The sequence below is a fragment of the Amblyomma maculatum genome, chromosome 4, assembly GCF_055883805.1.
Source record: "Amblyomma maculatum isolate TAMU_Amacu chromosome 4, ASM5588380v1, whole genome shotgun sequence".
Lineage (NCBI taxonomy): Eukaryota > Metazoa > Arthropoda > Arachnida > Ixodida > Ixodidae > Amblyomma > Amblyomma maculatum.
In genome coordinates, this window is record NC_139347.1 from 110,183,777 (window position 1) to 110,207,060 (window position 23,284).

General features: G+C 43.7%; 1 protein-coding gene across 3 annotated transcripts in view; it reads right to left on the reverse strand.

Moving 5' to 3' along the window:
• Window positions 1-922: 922 nt before the first annotated feature.
• LOC146191939 (uncharacterized) overlaps window positions 923-23,284 on the reverse strand; it is a 53,017-nt gene continuing 30,655 nt past the window's right edge. For all 3 annotated transcript variants that reach the window (XM_084600011.1, XM_084600013.1, XM_084600012.1), the window contains exons 2-4: window positions 16,566-16,611; window positions 5,563-5,697; window positions 923-1,213 (exon numbers count right to left, since the gene is read on the reverse strand). In XM_084600011.1, coding sequence (XP_084456137.1) covers window positions 1,172-1,213; window positions 5,563-5,697; window positions 16,566-16,611 — 223 coding nt within the window. In that variant the 3' untranslated portion in view covers window positions 923-1,171. The remainder of the gene's footprint in view (window positions 1,214-5,562; window positions 5,698-16,565; window positions 16,612-23,284) is intronic.

Below are 23,284 nucleotides of genomic sequence, written 5' to 3' on the forward strand. Positions count from 1 at the left end.
CAATGATTGCGGCGTGTTCGCAAGTGCTACAGCTGGACTCCCGGGGTTCACACGCTCCTGGCAAGCCCACAGACCTGCGAGGGAGCTGCGCTCGTCTTGCATGGTGCAACATCGTGACTCTCAAGGCGTCGGACTGCAACAGTCCGCTGAACAATTTGGTGCTTGTTTATTTGACTCTCTCGTGTATTGTTCTGTGTTGTAAAGCCTCTGTGTTATTGAATACCTCTTTAGTAGTATGTCTAGCGTTGTTTTCTGTGAACGTCTCGTCTGTGCATTTTTAGTGTTCTTGTTTATTCTTCTGTATCGTCTCTTGCTGTGTATAAAGTATGTTTCGTTTGTTACTTCTGAATCCAACCCTTACTCTGGCTTGAACCGGCGAAAGCTGGGCACGAAGTGGCCACCTCCTTTTGTCACTACAAGGTAGGTGAATTCCGGCTGAGCTTGCCACGCAGGTCGAAGGCATCTCCTTTGGGACCGGAACACTACCCCTCCTTATTCTAAGGGTCTCTGGGAGTGTGCGCACCATTAATTGCGCATCGCGTTAATAATCCTTCAAATTATTAGCTGGTGACAATGGAACAGACCAAGAAAGCCAGAGAATAGGTTTGTTTGAGTGTCAGGATTCGATCTCTAACATCCTTCAAGTCTGCCTGCTGTTGTTGTTGTTGTCCAAATAACTTATGGCACATACCCACAGAGGGGGATCGGCCAAGAATTGGGTAGCAAAGAATATATATATATATATATATATATATATATATATATATATATATATATATATATATATATATATATATATATATATATATATATATATATTTAAATATACTTGCATAAAAAAATGATTTGAAGGGTAGAGGAAAGGAAACAAAACGGGAAATAAGTGAAATATAAAATGAAAAGTGGTAACACTCACGGGAGATTGACGCTATAATTGTAGAACAAGTGATGTTTAAATATTTAGCAAGGCAAACGATTAGAGTCCAGTAAAACATTTTGCATGGCGGTAATAACAGCTCTGTGACTGTGCCCAAGGATGATGGCGCCAAATGATAACAATGTCGGGCTGCTTAAATTAAGGCCAAGCTGTTGCAATGGCCTTTCCATCAACTGTTTTCTCGACGTAGTAAAGCGGCGGCAAAACAATAAAAAGTGATCTAATGTTTCTTGTTCACCGCAAAATGCGCAGACGGGAGGCAGTGCCAAACCAGACCTGTAAAGATAGAAATTTAAAGGTGGGATACGGCATCGCAGGTTTGTTAGTGAAATCTCAAGTTACCGTGAATGACATAATTTTCTATTCCAAGAATAATTTAGATGCAGGTAGTCATCAGATTTTAAAAGATGTCCATTTTTCATATTTAATAGAACGTTTCTTCGAAACCTCGCTGCGGTGATGTACGCGGTCGCCGGAAGGATAGATAATACGGGGCCATTAAGGGACTCTTTTGCCAAATTGTCAGCATATTCATTTAAAGTCACATTGCTGTGGCCTGGTACCCATACCATATGTACAATTTTCAAATGTCTAGGGATCAGGGAGACAAAGGTTTTTACTATTGCAGAATCCGCCGACGAAGAGAGAGATGAACACAAGGATAGAGAGCCGGAAATTACAGCCACTTTAGAAAAAGAGGAGTCTACTTTCCGTAAAGCGAGTACCACCGCCAGAAACTCCGCTTCAAAAATTGGGGTGAAGTCCGGAAGCCGGACAGAAAAAGACCAGTCTAAATGTGGACAATATATAGCCATACCCGCCTTTTCATTACTTTGAGATGCGTCAGTAGCTACAACTAAATTAGCAGAAAAGCTTCTTAAATGATCTTCTAATAATCCGTTTAGAATAACGAATGATAAGTTTTTAGCATTATTCGGGAATATGTCGTCAAAGACAATTTCAATAGATGAACCGATGGTTTGTATGGGAAGAATACTAGGAAGGGAAACATTTAAAAGGTCCAGCAAATTTTTGACCATAACAACCTGCGGGGTGTGAAATTTAGGCCATTGGACATCGAAAAAGGAGGTCGGTTGACAGCAAAAAATAGACATAGATCGGTGAAACTCTGATTCATATATCCTTAAGCACGTCTGAACGGTTACAATTTGTAATCTATATATCAAGGGTGGAATCCGGGCTTCAAGGTAGAGCACATTGTTGGCAACAAATTTTGGAAGTCCAAGACACAACCGAAGCGCTTCTCGCTCCAAGAGAACAAGCGGTCGAATTTTATAAGCTGCTGATGCAGAAAATAAAACTGAACCGAACTCTAAAATTGGACGCACATACATAACATAAATCATTAAAAGGACATCTCTCCGCATTCCAGACCTGGGACGACTAATTCGGCGCAACATGCCCACGGCCCGAGCCCCTTTCGTAGCAATATGGTTAATGTGGGGCTGCCATGAAAGATCATCATCATAAGTGACCCCTAAATACTTTAATGATTTAACCTGTGATATTATTTGCTGCTGATACATTACAGACAGACTTACAGAATCTTTTATATTGAATACGAGGACTGCGCTTTTGTTCACATTTAATGTGAGACGGAAGCCACACAACCAATTCTCAATAGAGTTTTGGTACGTTTGCAAGTTGAGATAAAGTGATTGAATATCCGATGCAGTTGCAAAAAACGCAATATCATCAGCATATACGTAAGTGCGAACGTCATGATTAACTGGTATTGAGCTGAGTAGTATGTTGAAAAGGACTGGTGAAAGGACTGCTCCTTGCGGCACTCCCCTGGCTTGCTTATATCTGCCAGAATGAACGCCATTTAATGCACAGTAAAACTCTCGGTTTTGGAGGAATTCAGATATCCAGGCTACTAAATAATGTGGAAACTGAAGAGATTTTAATTTTTGCAATAGAATGCTATGCTCAACGCTATCATAGGCCTTGCCTATATCTAGCGTTATCAAAGCAGCGTGCATTTTTTGGCGGCGCGCTAAAAGAACTCGACTCTCGAGATCAGCATGCGCATTCCAGATGGAACACTTTTGACGGAAACCAATTTGGCAAGGGCTGAGGATATTTTCTTTATTCATGAATTCCGAAACACGTATAAGTATGGCTCTTTCAATTAATTTTACAATGTTTGATGTTAATGCAATTGGTCTAATATTATCAATGGACAAGGCACCGCCTTTATTCTTAAGTAAAGGAATTATTTTGGCAAGTTTCCATTCTGGGTGTATTCAAGCATGTTTGATGGAATAATTTACTAGCTCTAATAACGTCTCAGGTGACTCGTCAAAAAGAATTTTTAACACTTTTGAAGTTACTTTATCAGGACCAGGAGCAGCGGCTGGTAATCTCATAACTATAGGAGAAAGCTCAGAAACGGAAATTTGAGGATCATAATTAACTGGTTCCATTGGCATTACAGATATCGAGCCCGAAGGTAGTGCAGACGAAAAACGCTTCTCCAGTCCTTTGGCAATTGTTTCAATTGTGTCTATTGCTTCATGGGGATTCAAAATAAAGGAATGTAGATTTTGTGCTTGCGGAATCTTTTTCCGCGAGCGTAAAAAAACAAAAAGAGCAGTTCGATTGCCAGATTTAGAGAGGAAATAAAAATGCTTAGCATCATACTCGTCCTTCGCTTTTGCAACTGTACGTTTAAAAGTAGCTGCAATGAACTTGTAATCCTGCCAGTTTTTCGGGCACTGGTTGTGGAGAAGCTTTTTCCATGCCGCCTTTCTACGTCTGTAATCTCGGGAACAATCAGCATTCCACCAAACAGCTGAAGTATTCCCCTTTGAGCTCCGTACCAAGATCTCAGACTTCTTACGGCAATCCTCAATCACCGAGCATAAGCGTTTTGATTTTTGTTGTTCATCCGTGTTAGTCAATGACTCAAGATTAGAGCGTAACGTTAACTGAAAGTTATTATAGTTGATAAATGACTTCAACTGAGAAGTCGCTGGAGTTACAGGGCGATTAACCTCAAACGCAATCGGTATGTGGTCACTAGAGGTGCCACAATCAAGTGTCGACCAATTATTAACGAAAAGATTGGGAGAGGTAAAAGTTAAATCTAACACAGATTGACAGATTGACTGTGTTTTCTTATGAAAGTGGCCGAACCGAGAATTTCTGCAGTAAAAGTTATTGTTTGTTATCCAATCCCAAAGGCGCTTGCCACAACTATCTGTCTTGTAGCCCCATGACACATGATGCGAATTAAAATCACCAGCCAGAAGAACTGTTTCGACGATTAACTAATAGCAGATCTAGAGGTTTTGTATCTTGTACACCGCTATAGGGAAATAAGCATTCACTAAGGAAAACGGACAGTGCCCTGGAATTGCAAAGTCTAGGGCCAATAACTCACAATCTATAGAATAGCTGGAAAAAAATCTTAGCACTGTGACAGAATTTTGTACAGACAAATATAATTAAACCTGCTCCTTTTGATTGGCGATCTTGTCGGAATGAATGATAATTTTGTAAATAGAAACGCTTTTCGGCTGTTAGCCGAGTTTCTTGCAAAATAATTATGTGTGGATTATATTGAGAAGAAATGTAAACTAAATCTGTTGAAGCTGTTAGAATTGAACGACAGTTCCACTGGATAACTCTTAGTGCCCCTATGATTGCGAAATCTGGGCGGCCGCAACTGCCTGCCCCAAAATATTATCCTTTGGCTTTGATGTATGCTGATGTTTCTTTGATTTTGGTTGGGACCGCGGAGAAGAATGGTTGGACATGGGAGACCCACACCGTTTTAGAATTCTTACATCTGATTCCACCATCTCTGCGTCATTAATGTTTCCATCGTCATCTGGAGGAGCAGCCCTGTGAGGCGAAGCAACAGTAGCGCTTTCAAGCAGTTGAGAGCTTTCAGAGGGCATGTTTGCTATGAAAGGGGCTGTTCCTGATTGCAGGGCTTGCGTTAGCTGAACTGCCAGAACGTTAGAAAAACACTCTGTGACAGTAGCAACTATTCGGTCGACCATTTTAGTTATTGATGCTTCCACTGCAGTCATTATCTCCTTTGAGATTGATGCATCCAGAGGCACACCTGATCGGGCTGACACACCTGCATAACCGTGTAATCGCTCCTTAACTTCTGTTACAGCGTCACGACGCGAACAGCGTTTTATATCTATTACTTCTAGAATTTGCAGCTCCTGTTTTCGAGATGGACACTCCAAGGAGTTTGCAGCGTGGGCTCCACCGCAAAGGCAGCATTTGTCGTTTTGTTGTAAACATGATGACGAATGATGACCATCGCCACATTTGGAACACCGCACGGAGGACTTACAACCACGAGCACTGTGACCATATCGCCAGAAATTAGTGCACTGCAGTGGCTTAGATTCAAGAGGATTCACACGGAAGATCAATGGCCATGCTTTTATCTCTGACGGGCATGAAGTTCCCGCAAATGTGGCAGTCACCGACTCTGTTGGTACCCGCGTATTATTAACCTCTACCACACCAGCCGCCGAAACAAGGTCGAGGGTCTCAGCTGGAGTTAAAGAAGAGTCTACTCCTCGGACCAATCCTTTTGTGCATGCAAGATGAGTAGGGATAAAGCTGCTCACCTGAAGCGATCCAAATGAATTGCATTTAAGCAGGTCCTTCACGCAATTGAGGTCTGGAGATCGGCACAGTATCCCGCCACGGCCAAACTGCCTCACTTCTGTGATCGAGTCAAACAGGGAAGAGATAAAGTGTGCCTGCAAACACACTTTTGTAAGTAGAGATAAACTAATTACAGAAGTCTTACGAATTTCCTGCAACTTCAAAATAATGTAATGATCATTTAATAAAAGATGCTAAGAATGTCTTGTAAACGCACACTTCTTACCATTAGCTATAAGGTTAACAAACACTCCCCATTGCAGAACTTAGAGACACAAGGGCACCTTTAGCAGGAGTGAGAGCTCTCTGTAGCCACAAAGAACAGAGACAAACAACACGTACGTTATTGACTTCCTACGAAGGCGGAAATATTCAAGAGGTACAAAGAGTTGATTACGGCTTATTATTTAAGTTGTCCGTAACAACGGTCGGAGCAAAGAAGCACTGCCCACCTTCTAGATAATCTAGGCGTGCTCCTCCAATATTTCTTACTTGGCTTCAAAAGGAACTGCCGACAATGCACGTCAACACGGTATTCGCCTACGCAGAGAGGGTGGCAGCTGCGAGTCCCGGTGCATCCAGTGAAGTGGCTGCATTCATCGCAAGCGGGCGCTTTGGACGATGCGGAAGTGCCTGAATGAACACAGCTTCCACAATGAAGGGCGGCGCCTCACAAAGTTTTCCAGCAAGGTGTGCAAGGGAGTTTTTGTTGTTCGCCTGCTGAGGCATATTACTAAAGAGCGGAGGACGCTAAGCTTTATTAAGTTTCTACGCGGTAAAGTCGAGGACTATGTCGCAACCTGCTTTGTTGGGACGAGTTAATTCTGAACACTTTGGAAAGACCCATTGGAAACCTCTGCAAGATCCTTTCCATTCACTCTTTCCTAGCTATATAAGTGGTTAAAGTTAGAGATATGCGCGTCCGCAAATTGCCTGTATTGATTACACATTTGATGTTTGAACTTTAAGTGGGCTGTAAGAGAATACATCGTTCATTGCAGCACTTTTCCTTATGTGGTCTTAGCGCAAGTCGGTGTGCTTTATCATCCCGAAATACCGTCAATCTAACGGAATGATTTCCTTGGTGTGAAAGCAGCCGTCTGAGCAAGAAAGAAAAGTGGAATCCCTTTTTAAATTATGTTTACGTCTCTAGAAAATCCGAGTGCTTGCTGGAATCGGTCTCTGTGAAATTCTTTTCTTTCGGGTTTCATTTGCCTTATATTTGAAATGAAAAACACACATCGTTCAAAGGAGGGTTCTTGCCTTTGGCCCTCTTTCTGTGCAATCTAGTTTATATGTTCCATACACACAGCATCAAGACAAATAAAAATGACATCAAATATTAAAGGCTAGCGCACGGCAAATAAGCTGAATGTCGTAAAAAGGTAAATACTGCTAAAGTCGCACAAAGATACTGATGGTCGGAAGGTAAACGCTTGGGGCACTGTAGCACAGTTTCATGCCTGGGGAGTAGCGATGGTTTTAATGTCCTGAGATTAGTGATCGTAGCATGGGATATCGGTGTCATGCATAAGTAATCGTATACCCTAGAAAGCATTTAGCACGTCTCAGTCCTAACTCGACGTGGTCCTTACCGATATTATTTATTAGAACCTCAAGGGCCCCCAGACGGGACATTACATGAGGGGTAAACTATAGCATAAAACTATAATATTAAGCAAACTATAGCATGACATTATAATTGTTAGCAGGCGAGATTTCGACAACACATATGATGGATTTTAGACATAAGCATTTCTTGCAATTGTTTTCTCATTTCTTAAATTTACCACAAAGTAGCAAGTAATTGGTTCACAGGAAGGGAAAGGCACAGTATCTGTCACACTTGTTTCTGCGGACACCTGTACCGCGCCGTACGGGAAGGAAGGAAGGAGGGAAGGTTGGATGCACCCCGGCGGGACCCTTCTTACAGTCGCAACTACTACAACACTTGCCAGAGAAAGTGTGACAGATACGGCGCATTTGCTTTGCTGTAAACCAATTATAATTATAAGTAGTACAGCAATGAATGCCGATAATAGGCAAACAATACCAGACAAATGATGGCAGTTGAAGGATAGGCTTTCGCGATTCTCCTCTTATGAGACATCTAAGAGAGCCTCAAATTTTTTTTTGAGGGGTGGTGGTGGTAGAAACGTTTTATTGCCATTGAACCAACAGTGGGGGCGAAGCCCCCTGCATGGCACTTGGGTGCTCCCTTACTGTGGGAGACACCCTTATAAACCAAAAGAAAGTCCTTGAAAATGCATTCCTCCTCATAGCACTGGAGATAATCCTCCGTTGCTCTTTACTTGAAGTTCTCTTCCTTAGAGACTCCCAGTAGGACTCTGCGACGTTCGGTGATGGGGGATGAGGAAAGGTGGGGCATGTATGAAGGATGTGTATGAAGTGTCCTGGTTTGCCGCAGAGTCTGCATGATGAGGAAAACTGGACTGGGTATCGGGCATTTAGAGTGTAGGGTATGTAGTCGTCCGAGTCTGCAAGCTTCGCCAGTGTACGGCCTGCGCTATGGTGAGAGAGGGGGCGGGGGGTGTATATTCCCTTCGTTTGTCCCAGTAGTAAAGGAGAATATCACGGAAAAAGAAAAGGCGCTCCCCGGCCTGTAGAGAGGGCTCCGTTTTACTAGCCCGGAATGTAAGACCTTGGGCTAGGGAATTAACCTCTTCGTTGCCAGGGAGGCCGGCATGTGCTGGCGTCCAAATGAGGCTTATGGTGTGCCGTGGCTGCCAGAAGCGTAATATGCGAGCAGCGGTGCGGGATATATAGCCGTTGGCATAATTTAGAATCTCAGATTTGGAGCAAGAAATAATTTTTGTGGCAGATGTAGAGATGAGAGCAAGCGCGATGGCTGCCTCCTCTGCTTCTGTAGTAGAATTGGTGATTATAGAGCTGGAGGTAAGCAGCTTTGCTTGATTGTCGGCTACAGCCAGGACCATACTGGAGCCTGAATTATATTCTGCTGCGTCCACGTAGACCACCTCTTGGTCCTCGCTATATTGTCTGTGAAGGGCATGAGCCCTGGCTATTCTGCGGCCCTGGTCTCGCTCAGGGTGCATGTTTTTAGGAATTGGAGGTACAATGAGATTAGAGCGGAGGTTAGGAGAAAGGGGCACAACGTCAATGGGGTGTGTAACTGGGCTTAGGTTTAAGTGGGATAACAAAGTGCGGCCAGCCGCCGAGTTGGATCGGCGGGCTATTTGTGCCGGTAATGTCGCCTCTCTAAGTTCCTCGAAAGTGTTGTGTACACCGAATTTAAGGAGTCGGGCATTAGATGTGCTGGAGGGAAATCGTAGAGCCGTTTTCGTGCAACTTCGTAGGAGCGCGTTCACCCGGTCTCTCTCCTTTTGTTTGAGGGGGAGGTATGAGAGGGCATATGTGGCGCGGCTTATAGTGTAAAGCCGCGTTCAGACTACGTGCGCAAAGCACGTATCGTTCGTAAGGATCGTAAGTGTAAGCGCAAAAAACGTAACGTCACTGTTCAGACTGCTGTCGTATTGAGCGTAAAATGCGCAACGTACGCAGCCAGCGTGGGCGTAAATGTCGGAGGACCCGCGACTTTTACGACTAGCACAGATACGTCTGTTACGCGCGACCAATGCGCACAGCCGTTTCGGTTTTCCCTTTCCGGTCAAGGGGCTTCCGGTCCTCCCAGATTTCGCGCGCAAACCACTAGTAGGCGACATCATCCAACGCTCCTACTCTGCTGCAGTGTCTCGGCTCGCCGGTGTTATTGGTGTTGTGTCGGTGATTGTGTCTGTGTCCGTGATTGTGTCTGTCCGCAGCTTGATCATGTGCAGTGCGGAATCTTCGCTGTGGAATTATCAGCCTCTCATAAAAAAAGTTCTGCAGAGGCCGGCTCTCTACTACGAGTAGCTGAAATCGCACAGAGAGAAGTGCAAAACGATGCCTGGCTGCAAATTGCCAGTGCGCTGAGTCAAAGTAGTAGGTGGTTTATCAATCCGTTTTTTCATGCGCGAACAAGCTCTCAACAAGCAAATGTTTCCTCTAGTTTAGAAAAGTGAGGTTTGGAGGCGGGGGATGCCCGCTTCATCCCCGTGCATTCTCGCAGCTCATCGGCTCCGTTGACAAGTGAGGAAACAGTTGGCCTGCAGCGAAAGGCCGATGCGGGGCGACGTTGCGGTCGGGCCGCAGAACGGAGCTGGTGCGGACTCGTCGAAGTTTGAAAGAAGCTCACCGTAAAAGAGAAAAAGAAAACAGCATTTTCTGAGGGGGGACGAGGTTCCGCGGACGTTTCCGTGTCTGCCGCGCGCCCCGGCTCATTGTTTGGAGTCAGTAGTACGGCCTTTGAGTCACCACCCCGGCCCGTCTCCAAGATCGCTCCGGGGCACTGGTAAAATCGCAAGAGGGATGCAGGCGGACCGTACGCCTGGTTTGGTGCGAGAGAGTGCGATCACGGGACACTGAGCAGGAGTGTGCGATACGTCGACAATGAGAACGGGCGCGTGAAGAAATGTGCGAAGGAGTGAGCGGTGCGTCAGCACGGTGAGCGGACGTTTGAAAACTATGTGCGAACGTGCGTGTGTGAAACGAAGTGTATTTATAATCGAGTTGTTAATTGTTAATATACCCATTGTTCTTTTTCGTATTTTATTTGTGTGTCCAGTCTTTTCTTTCACATCTCATTTTGAGCTTGAAGAGCCCAGACCTCCGCTATCAGTCGCTTGCTAACCGGAGCCATGTTGAGAGCGCTGATTGGCCGGTCGTAAAGAACGCATCTTACCGAACGGCCCAGTGTGAACATGCGCGGTCGCAAGCTACGTAAACGGGAGTTCCAGCCACTATGCGCACTGCGATAAATACGATACTTACGACGGATGCGCACGTAGCTGAACGCGGCTTTAGCCTGGGTGAGGCGAAGTGTGTTTCGCTCCCGTAGGCGAGCCCGACGGTTGGCTATGCGGCGAATCAGTCGGGTGGTCTGTTGACTTTGTGTATGGAGAGTCTTTATGACTTCTCTGTGCGCACCATGAGAGTGAAGAACTAGACCCAGCACACGGATTGTGGATACTAGTGGGATCAAATGGGCTCCTATCTTGAGGGAAATAGACGGACTGCCTGAATTGTATTGTTTGGGGCGGTAGAGAAAGAGTTCTGATTTTGAAGGAGAGCTAGTGAGGCCACGTTCCCTTACATAGGTGTCGAAGGTGTTAAATGCCAATTGTAGATGTCCCTCTATTTCGGCATCACTGCCGCGGTTAGCCCAGACAGTGATGTCGTCGGCGTAGAGGCTGAAATGAATGTCGGGGATTTGGGCAAATTTTTCGGTAGGTGGAGAAGTGCTATGTTGAATAGTATAGGGGAGAGGACTGCGCCCTGAGGCGTACCTCTTGCACCTAGCGTGATCTCTGGAAGGCAGTGGTCGCTTAAGGTAAGTGTGGCTGTGCGCTGGCTGAGGAAGTCTCGGACGTAATTATACAACTTGGCGCCGACTCCCAGGGTTCTAAGATTGTGAAGGATTGCTGAATGTAAAACATTATCAAATGCTTTGGTAAGATCCACACCTAGGATGGCTTTGAAATCATAGATTTAGATACGTTGTTGTTGTGCTGACGGTTCTACCGTTTGAACAGCTCTCTGAGTTATCCTAGTGTCCACCATCCAGAGTTTAGGTAGAATGAAGCAGGCATTCATTTTGTTGCGAAAGCAATTTTCGTCTCATGAAGCTGACTTCTCCAGAGTGTGTCGGCAGAGAGCGTGGGCGCGAACTGTGAAATATTATTAAGAAAGCAAATACTGGTCGTATCCATGCTGCGCCAAGGTTATTTCAGTGAAGCAATGTATAGTGCTCCTAACGCTTTCTTAGGTGACTGCGCTGTCTGTCATCTTCCGTGGGCTGTGTTTTTGACGGTATTGAGCGGCATTGACGATGGCGCGTTCCAGACACAAGCGCTCCACTTGCGTTTCGTCCAATTGATTGATTGAAAACTTTATTGAGTTCATGGGAGTTCTCGGAGTTGTGGGTGGTCTGCCTATTCCGGCAGCCCAGTGGCCTGCGCCACAGCGTGGGCCCTGCGAACCAGTCCTCGTTGTTGGTCGGGGTCCTCGCTTGTCAGAATGGCCTACCACTGCTCCAAATTGGGATTAGGAAGTTTATCGATAAAGGGATTTAATTGGCATGCCCACACCATGTGAAAAGCCGTAGCTATTTCTTCACAGTGTGGGCACTCTGGTGTGTAAAGTGAGGGGTACCATTGGTGGAGTTTAAATGGTGTAACGAGGGTGTCTGTCTGTATGTTCTTCTGCCTTCTGCCTTGTCTAGAGTTTTGTGAGGTGTGGGGTATATCTGTCTGGCCTTTCTGTAGGCCTGTAGGAGTTCATCAAAGGTGATTATAGGCTGTGGGATATGCTCTTTTTCCTCATCGGCTAAGGGGGGATCCCGGTGTAAGAGAGCTCGGGCGTGCCAGTGGGCCGCGTCATTCCCTCCTGTGTGCTCCGTGTGTCCCAGAAACCATATGATTGAGGCCCGGTTAGGAGGGTGTTTTGCTAATAGTGTCAGATATGGTTGATGGATGAGTACGCTGGTAATATTCCTGCACGAATTTTGGGAGTCGGTGAGTACAATAGCGTTTGGGTTTGTAACCAGCGCTAGTGCAATGGCTGCCTCCTCTGCGTGAGTGGTTTTGGATGTTCGGACTGATGCGCAGCTGACTAATTTGCCCTCGGGATTCGTTATAGCGATGGTCATCCGTCCTTGGAATGGACCGGCTGCATCCACGTAGAGGGTGTCCGGGTGGCCATCCCATTTCTTGTGAAGGCTTTCAGCTCTGGCGTTTCTTAGCTCCGCGTTAAATGTCGGATGCATGTTTTTGGGTATTTGATGGACATAGACCTCACGCTCTGCCAGAGCTTCGAGGAGCTGCGCAAGCAGAGGGTGTTGACGCATCAGCCCCAAGCATAGGTTAAATCTCTCTCCAGAAAGCTGAAAGCTAGCTGCCCTTCTCTTGTGTGTTTTGTTATGCTAGCAGCACTGATAAGTGCTTATTTGCATTTTTCCAGCTTTCTAGCCGCAACGCCTACTGAAGTAATCAGTCCGGCGATTGATTTGAGTGTGAGAAAGAATATAGTCAAAGTTATGAAATGTGGGCGAAAGGTTTCACATTCCCGACACAAAGCATTCAAATCATGAAGGCGCTACCACCCACCTTTTCATGTTATTGGTTTGATTCGTGGGGTTTAACGTCCCAAAGCGACTCAGGCTATGAGAGACGCCGTAGTGGAGGACGCCGGAAATTTCGACCACCTAGGATCACCACAGCACGCGGGCGCATTGCTTTTGCATATTGTAGGATAAGATTCATTCCTGCACTGCCTTGCTTAAATGAACTGATTTTCCTGAGGGAAACGTAACAGTATTCAATTACTTTGTTGACAGCTATGGCATAGAAATAGCCGCATTCTCATTCGTAGTTTCATTTTTGGTCTCCAGGATACTCACACAAAGTGTCTCTAAAATTCTGATACAAGGTGTTTGTTTTATTGTCTCTGTTTGCTTTGTTTATGAGACGCAAACTCCCATTCTTATTTGCTTCTCTTTGTTATATGAGGTCAGAAGGGCTGTCCACAGTGGCGATTAGATTGCCGTCTTCGTACCGGTAGATTCGGGAAGAGCATTTGCAGTAGTCACGATACAAGAATAACTTCAGTGTGTAGCATCATAACTAATAGAGCGTAAAACAGCTACCACCCCTCCCAAGCGCTCGTCATGCCTCTAAGGACGCCTCTTGTGTTTGCGGGTCTGAGCGCTGGTCGTGCCGTATACACACATAATGCTCAGCATAAGAATACCTTAAATATGTACCTTAATCTCGAACGTTACTAACGTGCGTAGTTAACAGCACTGGTGCATGACAACTTCTCTTTATATACCTTGCGCAGTGCCGGCAGACTAGATGGATGATCAGAGAAAAAACCAGCCAAGGGACGAGGACGAAGAAAGACGATGTACACACGGAAGCTGGAACTAACAACTGTGCTTTATTGAAATAATAACGTTTCCCAAGAAACCTTGCAAGGCATGCGCAGCTCGACGTCCAACACACAGCATAAAAGTGACAAACAAAAAGCAACGCTTCGGAGATAGCTAAGATACTAGGGTCTTTGAGATAAATAACTTATTTCTTTCTGCATCAACGATATGGATGCTGTGCTAATACAATTATCTCCTTGCATACTTATGTGATACGCTTCCAGAACTTCGCGCTCTACCTTACCCTTGCCCCTACCAAGAAAGGTGACATTTGAAAACAGCGGATAACAACCGCAATCCCTACAATGGCGAGACAAAGTTTTAGCTCCACTGATGTGTCACAAAGAGTTGTGATGGTCTCGCAGCCTATCATTAATACACCGGCCAGTTTAGCCGATGTAAACTTTTTCGCGTGTTAGAGAGATCTTATAAATAACACGTGTGGCACAAGGAATATAACAATCATCATGTCGCGTCGGGCATAGTGGGGCCTTAGATCTGCCATGAGCAACGCGAGAACAAAGACTTGATAGCTTGCAAGGAGCAGAGAAGACAACTTTAACGCCTTGCCTCGCGGCAACTTTTTTGATATTATGGGAAAGTCCATGCACGTACGGCATCACCTCAAGATTCCTCCATTCAGCTTCAGTAAGCTTGGGCACTTTTTCATTGCCCCTCTTAACTCTTTGTAGCAGCGATTCTGCCACAGCATTCAGAAGTGCATTTGGGAATCCTGCGGCCAGCAGCCGGCCAATCTGGTTGTCAAAGCTACTCTTTATTTGTGGTGGCAACTTTTCTCTAGAGCACTGCGAAAGCAATTCATAACAATACCTCTCTTAACGATTTTAGAGTGAGCGGAGGAGTACGGTAACAACGCTTTCTTGCTTCTCGGTAAAAAACACCAGCAGATATGCCCATCGTCAAGAAAAGTTAGTTGAAGTTCTAAAAATCTTATCTTTTGGTCATTGGGTAGTTCATACGTAACACAAAGGGCGTTAGTGCAAGCCTTAAAGGCCTTCAAGACGTCGTTCACAACCTCATGAAAAGAGTCATTCGGTGGAAGTTTTAAAATAACCAAAAAATCATCAACATATCTAAAAATTTTTCACACGCGTTTGTCAAGAAGAGAGCCTGATAGTAAGTTGTCAAACTTTGCTAAAAAGATGTGGCACAGTACAGGAGCTACACTAGCCCCAATACAAATTCCCTTTTTCTGGATAAACAGAGCGCCCTTAAAAACTACAACGGTGGATGAAAGGTAGACTGTCAGCAGTTCCAAAAACACGTCAACCGAGACACCACATGCATTTTGGAAGGCGATCACACCGTTCTGTTCAATTAGTTCTCGCACTGCAACAAAAAGTTCGTCATGAGGGATGCTATAAAACAGGTCTTCGATATCAATAGAGAAGCCGCAGTTGGTCAGTTCCACTTGGTCAGTTGGTACGCAGTCTCTGACTATGTACCAACTGACCCAGATTTCAACCCTCCTTCTTAGATGGATGAATCAACCACAGACAGAAAACAAAATTTGGTGTGTTTATGAGCGTTAATACAATCACTTGCAAGAGCCAATTCTGCCATGAAGTGCACAAAACAATCAAGCCCAACATCCATGGCTACAATAATGCACACATGTTCAGGATAGAGGGAAGCATCTGAAAAAGTAGTTTCATTCGTAGCGCCCGGAGTGTCGATGGAGCCACCATTTTACTATGCATATGAGAAAGGGCGTGAGAAAGAAAGATAGGACCTTTCTTTGCTCAGGTATATTTGCGGACCTGATGAGCACAGCCACTATTTTGAGACACCAATTTGCTCTTGCCGCCTTCTCTGGTCCTTTACCGACTTTCACTGGATCGCATCCACTGATATGGCGACGCTTTACTGTTCCTCTAATTTTTATCCACCCAGAATGGAAGCCTATTTATCCTGTATTTTTTACCATAATATTTAAAGTTTAGAGATACTTCCAGAAGTTTGCTGTAGTGCTTTAGGTTTAGGCCAATGATTTCCACTTGGTCTTTGATTGGATGACTTCCACTTGGTCGCTGATTATAAATAGTAGGTTCTAATGATTGATGTTTCGAGATAGAGGTCGTCCCAGGGACTGTCGAAGGTCGTACTACTGGCAAACTTTTCACTTGGCGTGCACCATAAGCATTCTTTCGGAAAACAGATTACTTCCGTTTCCCCGCGGCGGAAGGATGAATTCTCGTAACTTGAAAAGGAAAATCTCGAATGCGTTTCTTCAGTGCAATCTCTGTTTCGTACGCACGACTATTTGTTGGCATAAGAATTAAACTTTGCTGTCTTTGCTGTCCGACCAGCCACTAAGCAATACCAGCTTCACACAGTGACATAGAGCTGTATTTCCCCAGATATGCCGATGTTAAAATGGCAACAAGCGAACGAGCAGTGCTTGCCATTGACGTCGACATTCTCAATAACGTGGAAGCGTATGCTTTTAGATTTTATTCTTTCATACCGCACTCATGTTCGGCGCCAATTGCAGCTTAGCATAAAGGTACAAACTGGTTTTTAATTGTCTATTAATCCTTGCGCATTTTCAACATAACTGCGCTGATTGGCTCAATTCAAGGGAATGAAGCGGAGAATCAAGAACATTTTACCTGTAGTGCTTTAACGCAAGAACAGGCAACGTAGTGAATTCGACTAATTCGTTTCACATATATATATAATTACAAATCGTCACAAGCGCATACCATATAAGTACGGAAACATAAACATAAAGGTGTTTTGCTTGAAATATTCGGCAGTATTCAATGCGCTAGGAAGCAACATTTGTTCCTTTAATAGCGCTATGAGAGCTACCGGTTTTTAGTGCTGTACTTCGTTTCCCATGAACTGTCGTTGCCTTGATTTTATAGTATGCAAAAAAGCAGAAAGGTGCACTTTGCACTTAACTTTGCAGTCACAGAAACCGACACTTACCTTGGCATGCTTTTCCATCTTCGAAGCTTTATTACAACTTGATTGCCTATACCAGAAGAAAGTAAGCGGTCTTCTAAAATAGAGGACATTTTAAACTCTACACGTTTGCAATCGTTTCGTGCAAGTTTCTCCAGAGTAATTCTACGTTCGCCTAATTTCCTGTGAACAAAGGCCATGGCAGCCCGGATTAATGATAATATTACGCCCCACAAAAAGTACTAGTTCTGATTAAACGCCCGAACAGGAGTGCCCCTTTCAGCTCTCTTTTCCGGATCACATTAGTGTTACATGATGTATAATTTAAATCACCATAACTGTTCATATGTGTGTTTGTGTGTGTTTAATTAAAGTGTTTTACAAACCTTAGATTTGCAATTTACGCTGTAGTCTTCTCGTAAAACGTTTTATAAAGCAAGCGGCGGCAAACATTGCGTTTACAATTTCAAACAGTTGCATGTTAAGATTCTGCCGGGTAAGAACTAAAATTGCGTGGTAGATCGTTTTTTCCTTATATAATATAAGCGACATTTACATATAGAACGTCTCTAAAAATTTTTTTTTGCCCTAGTTACATAGGAAACACCGCGAACATTGTTTAGCAGCGACGCGCTGCAAAGAAGTCAGTTTCAGCGCTGCATCCTGGCACGATGTGATGAGATGTTCCCCGAACGTTCATCGGTACAGTGCAGTTTACATACTTCATTTCAGGCGAACTTTACGCCTCTGAACAAGTATGTTTTTTTCTTCCCACTGCTTCAAAAACTGCCATAATTGAAAAAAAAAAGACAACATTTAAAAAGAAAACATCGTCAATTTTGAGGATGATTGAAGCTAATACTTCATAACTGTTAGAGCCTAAGAACGTGTTGCACAATATAGTTAAAAATTATGAAAAAATATGTAGAACTGAGTGCATGTGCTTAAGAAGTCAAATTGCAGCCTACAATTTCACACGATGAAATGAAAAGATTTCACTTAAACTTAACTGTGTTACGCAGTTATGTTTTTTTATTTCTGATAAAACTTGTAGCTCTGAAATAGTAAGTTATTCTTCATATTGTTTCAAAATCGGCCGAAAAACAAAAACATCAAAAAGCGCAATAATTTCGATTCGAATTTGAAAATAAAGATATTTGATTTTTATTACAACTAGCCAGAAATAGTCCTGAGTATATCATTAATATCAAATACTAAAACATATTGCATCAGATAGATTAAAAATACAAAACAGCCCATGTTTTTATTCAGGGCAATCGCTTAGGGCGGTCTTTCAGGCGCTGTATTCCTGAGAAGGTTTATTTAGTAATGACTGCACTAGATAAGAGCTTGTGTGAAAATTTTCAAGTTTGTTTTACGCTATAATGCGTCACGAACATCTTGTTTAATGGTCGCCAGGTGAAAACCATACAAGCACCCGGAGTTGTTTTGCGCTTCCGCCGGACCTAGAGTCAGCGTTGGGCAAGTTATTTGTTAAGGCCGGGTGTTTGTTGGAAAGATTCAGGTGTGTAGCTCCATATGGGAGTGAGGAGAAATTCTGGGAGAAAGGATACTGCACCCAGTAACATAGTAGGTTATATGAAAACACAGTTCATACCCAGAAACGCGACAAGAAGGAATAAGACAAATATTAAGCTCAACGAATGAAGCAAATAAAAAATACAAGCGTACATTGCATTGGGGACTGCAATACACGAGATTATAAACTAAACACAAAAAGGAAGAGTTAAGGGCACAGTACACGCACGGGGTCAAGTCGAAAGTTTCAATTCAGATGTGAAGTAATAAAACGACTCTATTCCGTAAAAAAAAAAAAAACATTCCCTCTATTCCGGAGAAAAACAATAGCCCTGTCTACGATTAATCGTCCAAAATTTGAATAGTACCTTGTGAGGCTGCTCTGCGCGAAGTCACGCGACGTCACGAGAAAATAACAAAAGGTGATGTAAGATTAAGTTTTACGCTATAATTATGGTCATCAGATACACTTCTTCGTCGGAATCGTTTCAAGTAGCCCCGTTTATATATAAAAAATGGACTCGCGCTGGTTCGTGCGTGATGACAGTGGCTGCGACTATCCAGGCGCAATCGACAGGCGGATGAAAAGTTCAGGCGCCGCTTTGCACTGAGGGAGGAATCTTCACGAAGGGGCATAAAAGGACGCAAGCGCTTGTTGTGTCCATTCACGTCTCTGCGTCTGCATTTTTTGCGCTCTTGTGATATATTCATATCAACTCACCCAAATATCTCTTTTAAACTACGTGATAACATACCTTGCTAAGGTTGGAAGGTTTGCGTTGTTTCAACAGCCTGCAATATCCCAAGCTATGAAGAGACGCGCATAATTTATCTGACCTAATTTTCATTATTGTTGCGAGTACCTTGACAGGTCTTGTTTATATTTTTGTCAGGGAATAAATAGTGAGCAGACTGCAATACATACGGATCATTTTTTGAAATTAGGTAACGTAGCAATTCCTTAAATGCGACATTGCTACTTGAGACGGTAGTGCGGACTATTGATCCCGTAGTGAAATATTTATTGTTTTTACATTAAACAACGCAGTAATCAAATGCCTTAAACATTTATGCAGGTCAGCAGCTTGGGTCTCATATAGTGGAAGATGTGACCTTTTGGCGAAGGCAGCCAATCACCTATACCATTCCTACAGAATCTGTAGCGAGCACTTCATAGCAAAGGACTTTATGGATACTGGCCACACGCAGCTTATAAAAATGGCCATACCTATTGTGTCCCCAAATATGCAAGGTGAGGAAATCGGAGCTGAAACACTATGTTGTAAACATGTAAACCGTTGTGATGACCTAAGGTCACATGGTTGCCTCAAAAGCGCGCATTCATGTGTAGATTGTATTTGTCCTAACAAAGAAGCCTACTATTGACGCAATTTTATATAACATCAGCATCATTAATTCCTCTTCTAGTAAACCTTTTCACAATACGTCAGAGGACCTCCTTTATCCACAGATGCAAGCTCATATGGCCACTGCGCTCATTTTGCACGTTCCTTACTGACTGCAGTGTTTATGTTGCTTGCTTGCCACCCTGAAAGATGAGGATTTATTCCCAGTGGCATATTAATAGTCGAAATTACTACAGGCCTTGTTTTCTGTGTTATCAGTTCGCAAAACAGCACTCCAGGTGGTCGAAATTCCCAGAGCCCCATCATGTCCTTTCTGGTCTGAATGTAGTTTGAACAACTTTAAATGAAGCAAATATTTCTTTCCTCTCAATTCCTGTAGTGCCGCATTTGTTCCGAGACTACGGCTAAACCACGACAGATATACTTGATTAGCATCTGCTTTCCTGACTGGGCTGAAAGGGAAGTGAGCTCTCAAGGAGCAGACAGAGCTGATTTGTGTTTGTGTTTACTACTTTTAACTTGATAGTATAGTGGTTACAATTTCTGTAAAAACTTTGGTACTGAATGTACCATGTACTCTATCTACTCCATGTGCTGAGTATTGCGTGCTGTACAACTGCTTTATTAGTAGTTTGCAAATGAAAGTGTCTATTCTGGACCACAATTGTTTCACTACATGGTTTGGTGCGCACCCATTTGCAGCGGAAAGAATTTGTTCTCAAATTTTATTTCATGTTCCTTGCTTTTTCTGCAGTGCTGTTACTTCTGCCTATGGACGGGCAACCAGAGCACAGCACATGTGATGGATGACGAGTGTACCGTTCCCGCAAACAGCAACACTCTGGACTGGGCTGAAAGGGGTACGATCTCTCCACACGGAGACTGTGCTGGTGAGTTCTTGCTCTTTAAATGTGTTCAGTACTCTTAAGTTTCATAATGTACAGCACCAGCTGTTGCCAAATCCAAATCTTTTATTCAGCATTTTTTTGTACACAAAAAAACTAGAGCAGGAACTAAAAGCTACTGTACTAGTTGCTTGACGGGGTTCCTGCCCCTGTCTTGTCGGGGGTAGAAGACAAATACAAACAGGCACTTATGTACCAAACAGAATACACAATGCTCTCAGAACACACACACTCAAACAAAACATCGCGTAATTATGCACTTGCTAGGAAAACCAGATTAACAACAGCAATAAAAAAAAGAAAAATACGAGACAGTGAAATGCACACTTTCTACGAAATGATTGTTTGGTATTTACTGTAAAAAAAGAGCTAAAATTGGCAGGTTTATGTGCTTTCTAATATGAGGTGTTCTTTCCATTTTTCTTTGTGATATTATGTATATCGATACTGCGTTCTTATAATAGATTAAGGTATTTCGGCATGTGGTACTGTATTGTGTGCAGGCCATGATTTGTACCTGAAAAGGGATTTACCCACAATTCCCTTCTTCTGAACAAGTAAAATGTTTGTAGTGTTCTTCTAAGATTACACAGGTTTATAAAAGAGTTGTTGTTATGTTTGATAGCTTCCTTGTAATTAATAATGAGGTTGAATTTGGATAGGAAGCACATTAATGTGCTGGATAGGAAGCACATTAAAAGAGGAAACTAGTTCATTAGTATGGGCATCATAAGTAGCAGGTAGCTAGCACGACACCTAGCAGCCTGGCAGTACGCTATCAGAAGGGGCGGAGATTTGATCCTACTCCTTGACTACACATTTTTTCTGTTGAGCGATAGCGGTTTACTTAAGAATATGACTGTGTCGTGACCGCACTCGACAACTTTGCTGTCATGCACACGCTGCTCTTTCCGCCGCTGTTGCAAGGAATGCTGCTTTCCTGTTTCAACTATGATAAGCGCCATTAGTTGCCATGCATGCTGCTGTTCGCCAGTGGCAGAAATCATGTAGAAATCAACGAGATGACATTAAAAGAAGATATAAGTTCACATGCTGCCAAGAGCATGCCCTTCTTTAAACAATTTGTTCTTAATTTGTTTCCTCAATTCTAACTGCGAGGTGGAAATAACGACCAAGGTTTTCGCCATCTTTACCTGCGGAATCGGCTTTGTGCGGTGCAGCAAGAAAATGTAAAGATCGGATAGTAGGAAAAGAAGGACGGCAGGCAGTCTTTATTTTTAATCTTCTCTCTTATTCTTACTTGACTTATAAAGCATTCTTCAATTCCATAGCATTGTCGTATATTAATTAGATAGAAAAAAAAATTCCATGCTGGTGCCGCAATTTGTAAAATCTGGCTCATCGGCCCAATATCGTGAATCGTCTAGTAACTAGATAAAAGGTTTAACAGTACGTTGGAAAGAATTTCGATTGGCTCTTACCCTGTGAGAGCTTAGCACTCACGAGCTAGCATACCAAGATTTAGCTGCTACAATAACAGTCATTTTGTAGGAACAGTGCAATAAATCCTTGTGCGCAGCTAACTGAGGAGTGCCTTTATCCTGTGCCGCCACATCTTCGACAGACTGCTGGACTATCACGCGAAAAATGAATTTTTTGGCACGTTTCAAATGAGCGACCGTGATACAATTAGGCCAGCAAAGCTGCTTGGGAACGGCTTTTACCTCGTCTCCCTCACACCACCTCGTACATTTCTTCACCTATTTAGGGGAAATTAACTCATACTCTTTAAGACATTCATTCAACACTATCCTTCGTTTCTTCATAAGTAGTGCTTTTTGCTGCCTACGACTGGGCTTAGTCATGCGGATTCTAACGGCAATGCTCCAATGTAGCGACACTTCAATAATAAATAGTGACCACTACTCAGGCACATACACTCAATCACACATGATAATTAACCGTCACTCCTGCTGTCACCATTTGGAGTCCAGATCAGTCAAGCAGGAAAGTTCAAAGGAGGCATGAAACCATTCTACAATGCCGGTTTTTTAAGGGCAGACAATGTCCTCAGTGACGTGTGGGAGAGTCCTTTTCTTGAAGAAAACCAATATACTTCTTTCGTTGCTGTATCATGGACACTACACATTGTAATGCTCTTTATATCAGAGCACACGACGTGCAGAACATACAGACAATGTTTGACCCAACTTAAGATCCACGCACAAGTACAAGCAGAGTCCTTACGTATGCTGTGTAGCAAAGCCGATTGAGATCTTTGTAGTACTTCGGTCGCGCATGGCGTGCAGGATGAACCATAAAAAAATTGATTTGTCGGACCTCTGCTTCTCTGAAGAGCATTTTGGCGCCTTGAGGACACTTCTTGATGGAGGACACGCGTGCCAACAACTCACACAAAAAGCCTAAACCAACTAAGCAGGCACCGCTTCAGTCTCCGCCCTGCCAAGGCTCCGATCCACAGTCCGTTATCAGGCTGGCCCGTGCCGCTCGCTGACCTCGCAACCACCCGCTGCAGGGCTCCCGCCGGAATCCCCATTCCTTGCTTCCGGCTTCCTTATCTTCCCTCAATACCGCACCGAGTACATGCCATCAACTCCCCCCTCCATACCACTTCCCCGACTGACAGCTCGCTCAGGCGCATTCTCTCAGCACATGCATGTATCAAGCAAATGTCCTGAACAAGTCGCGCGTAGTTTGAAACAATGAAGGGGCCACAGGGGTCGTACAGTTTGAAACTTTATAAACACGTCGAGCGGTTCAGATTAGTAGTGTATTGGAGAAAAAAGTGCGGATCGTAATATTTACTCTATCCGTGTAAAAGGAAATTCATTTATATTACATCATAAGTCAATGTTATTGCGCGGGTGATGTCCTCATCGCATCATTGCCAAGCAGCCATGTAGGCAAAGAGAAACGTGGTTGAGTCCATAAAGTAACATTTATATCGTTT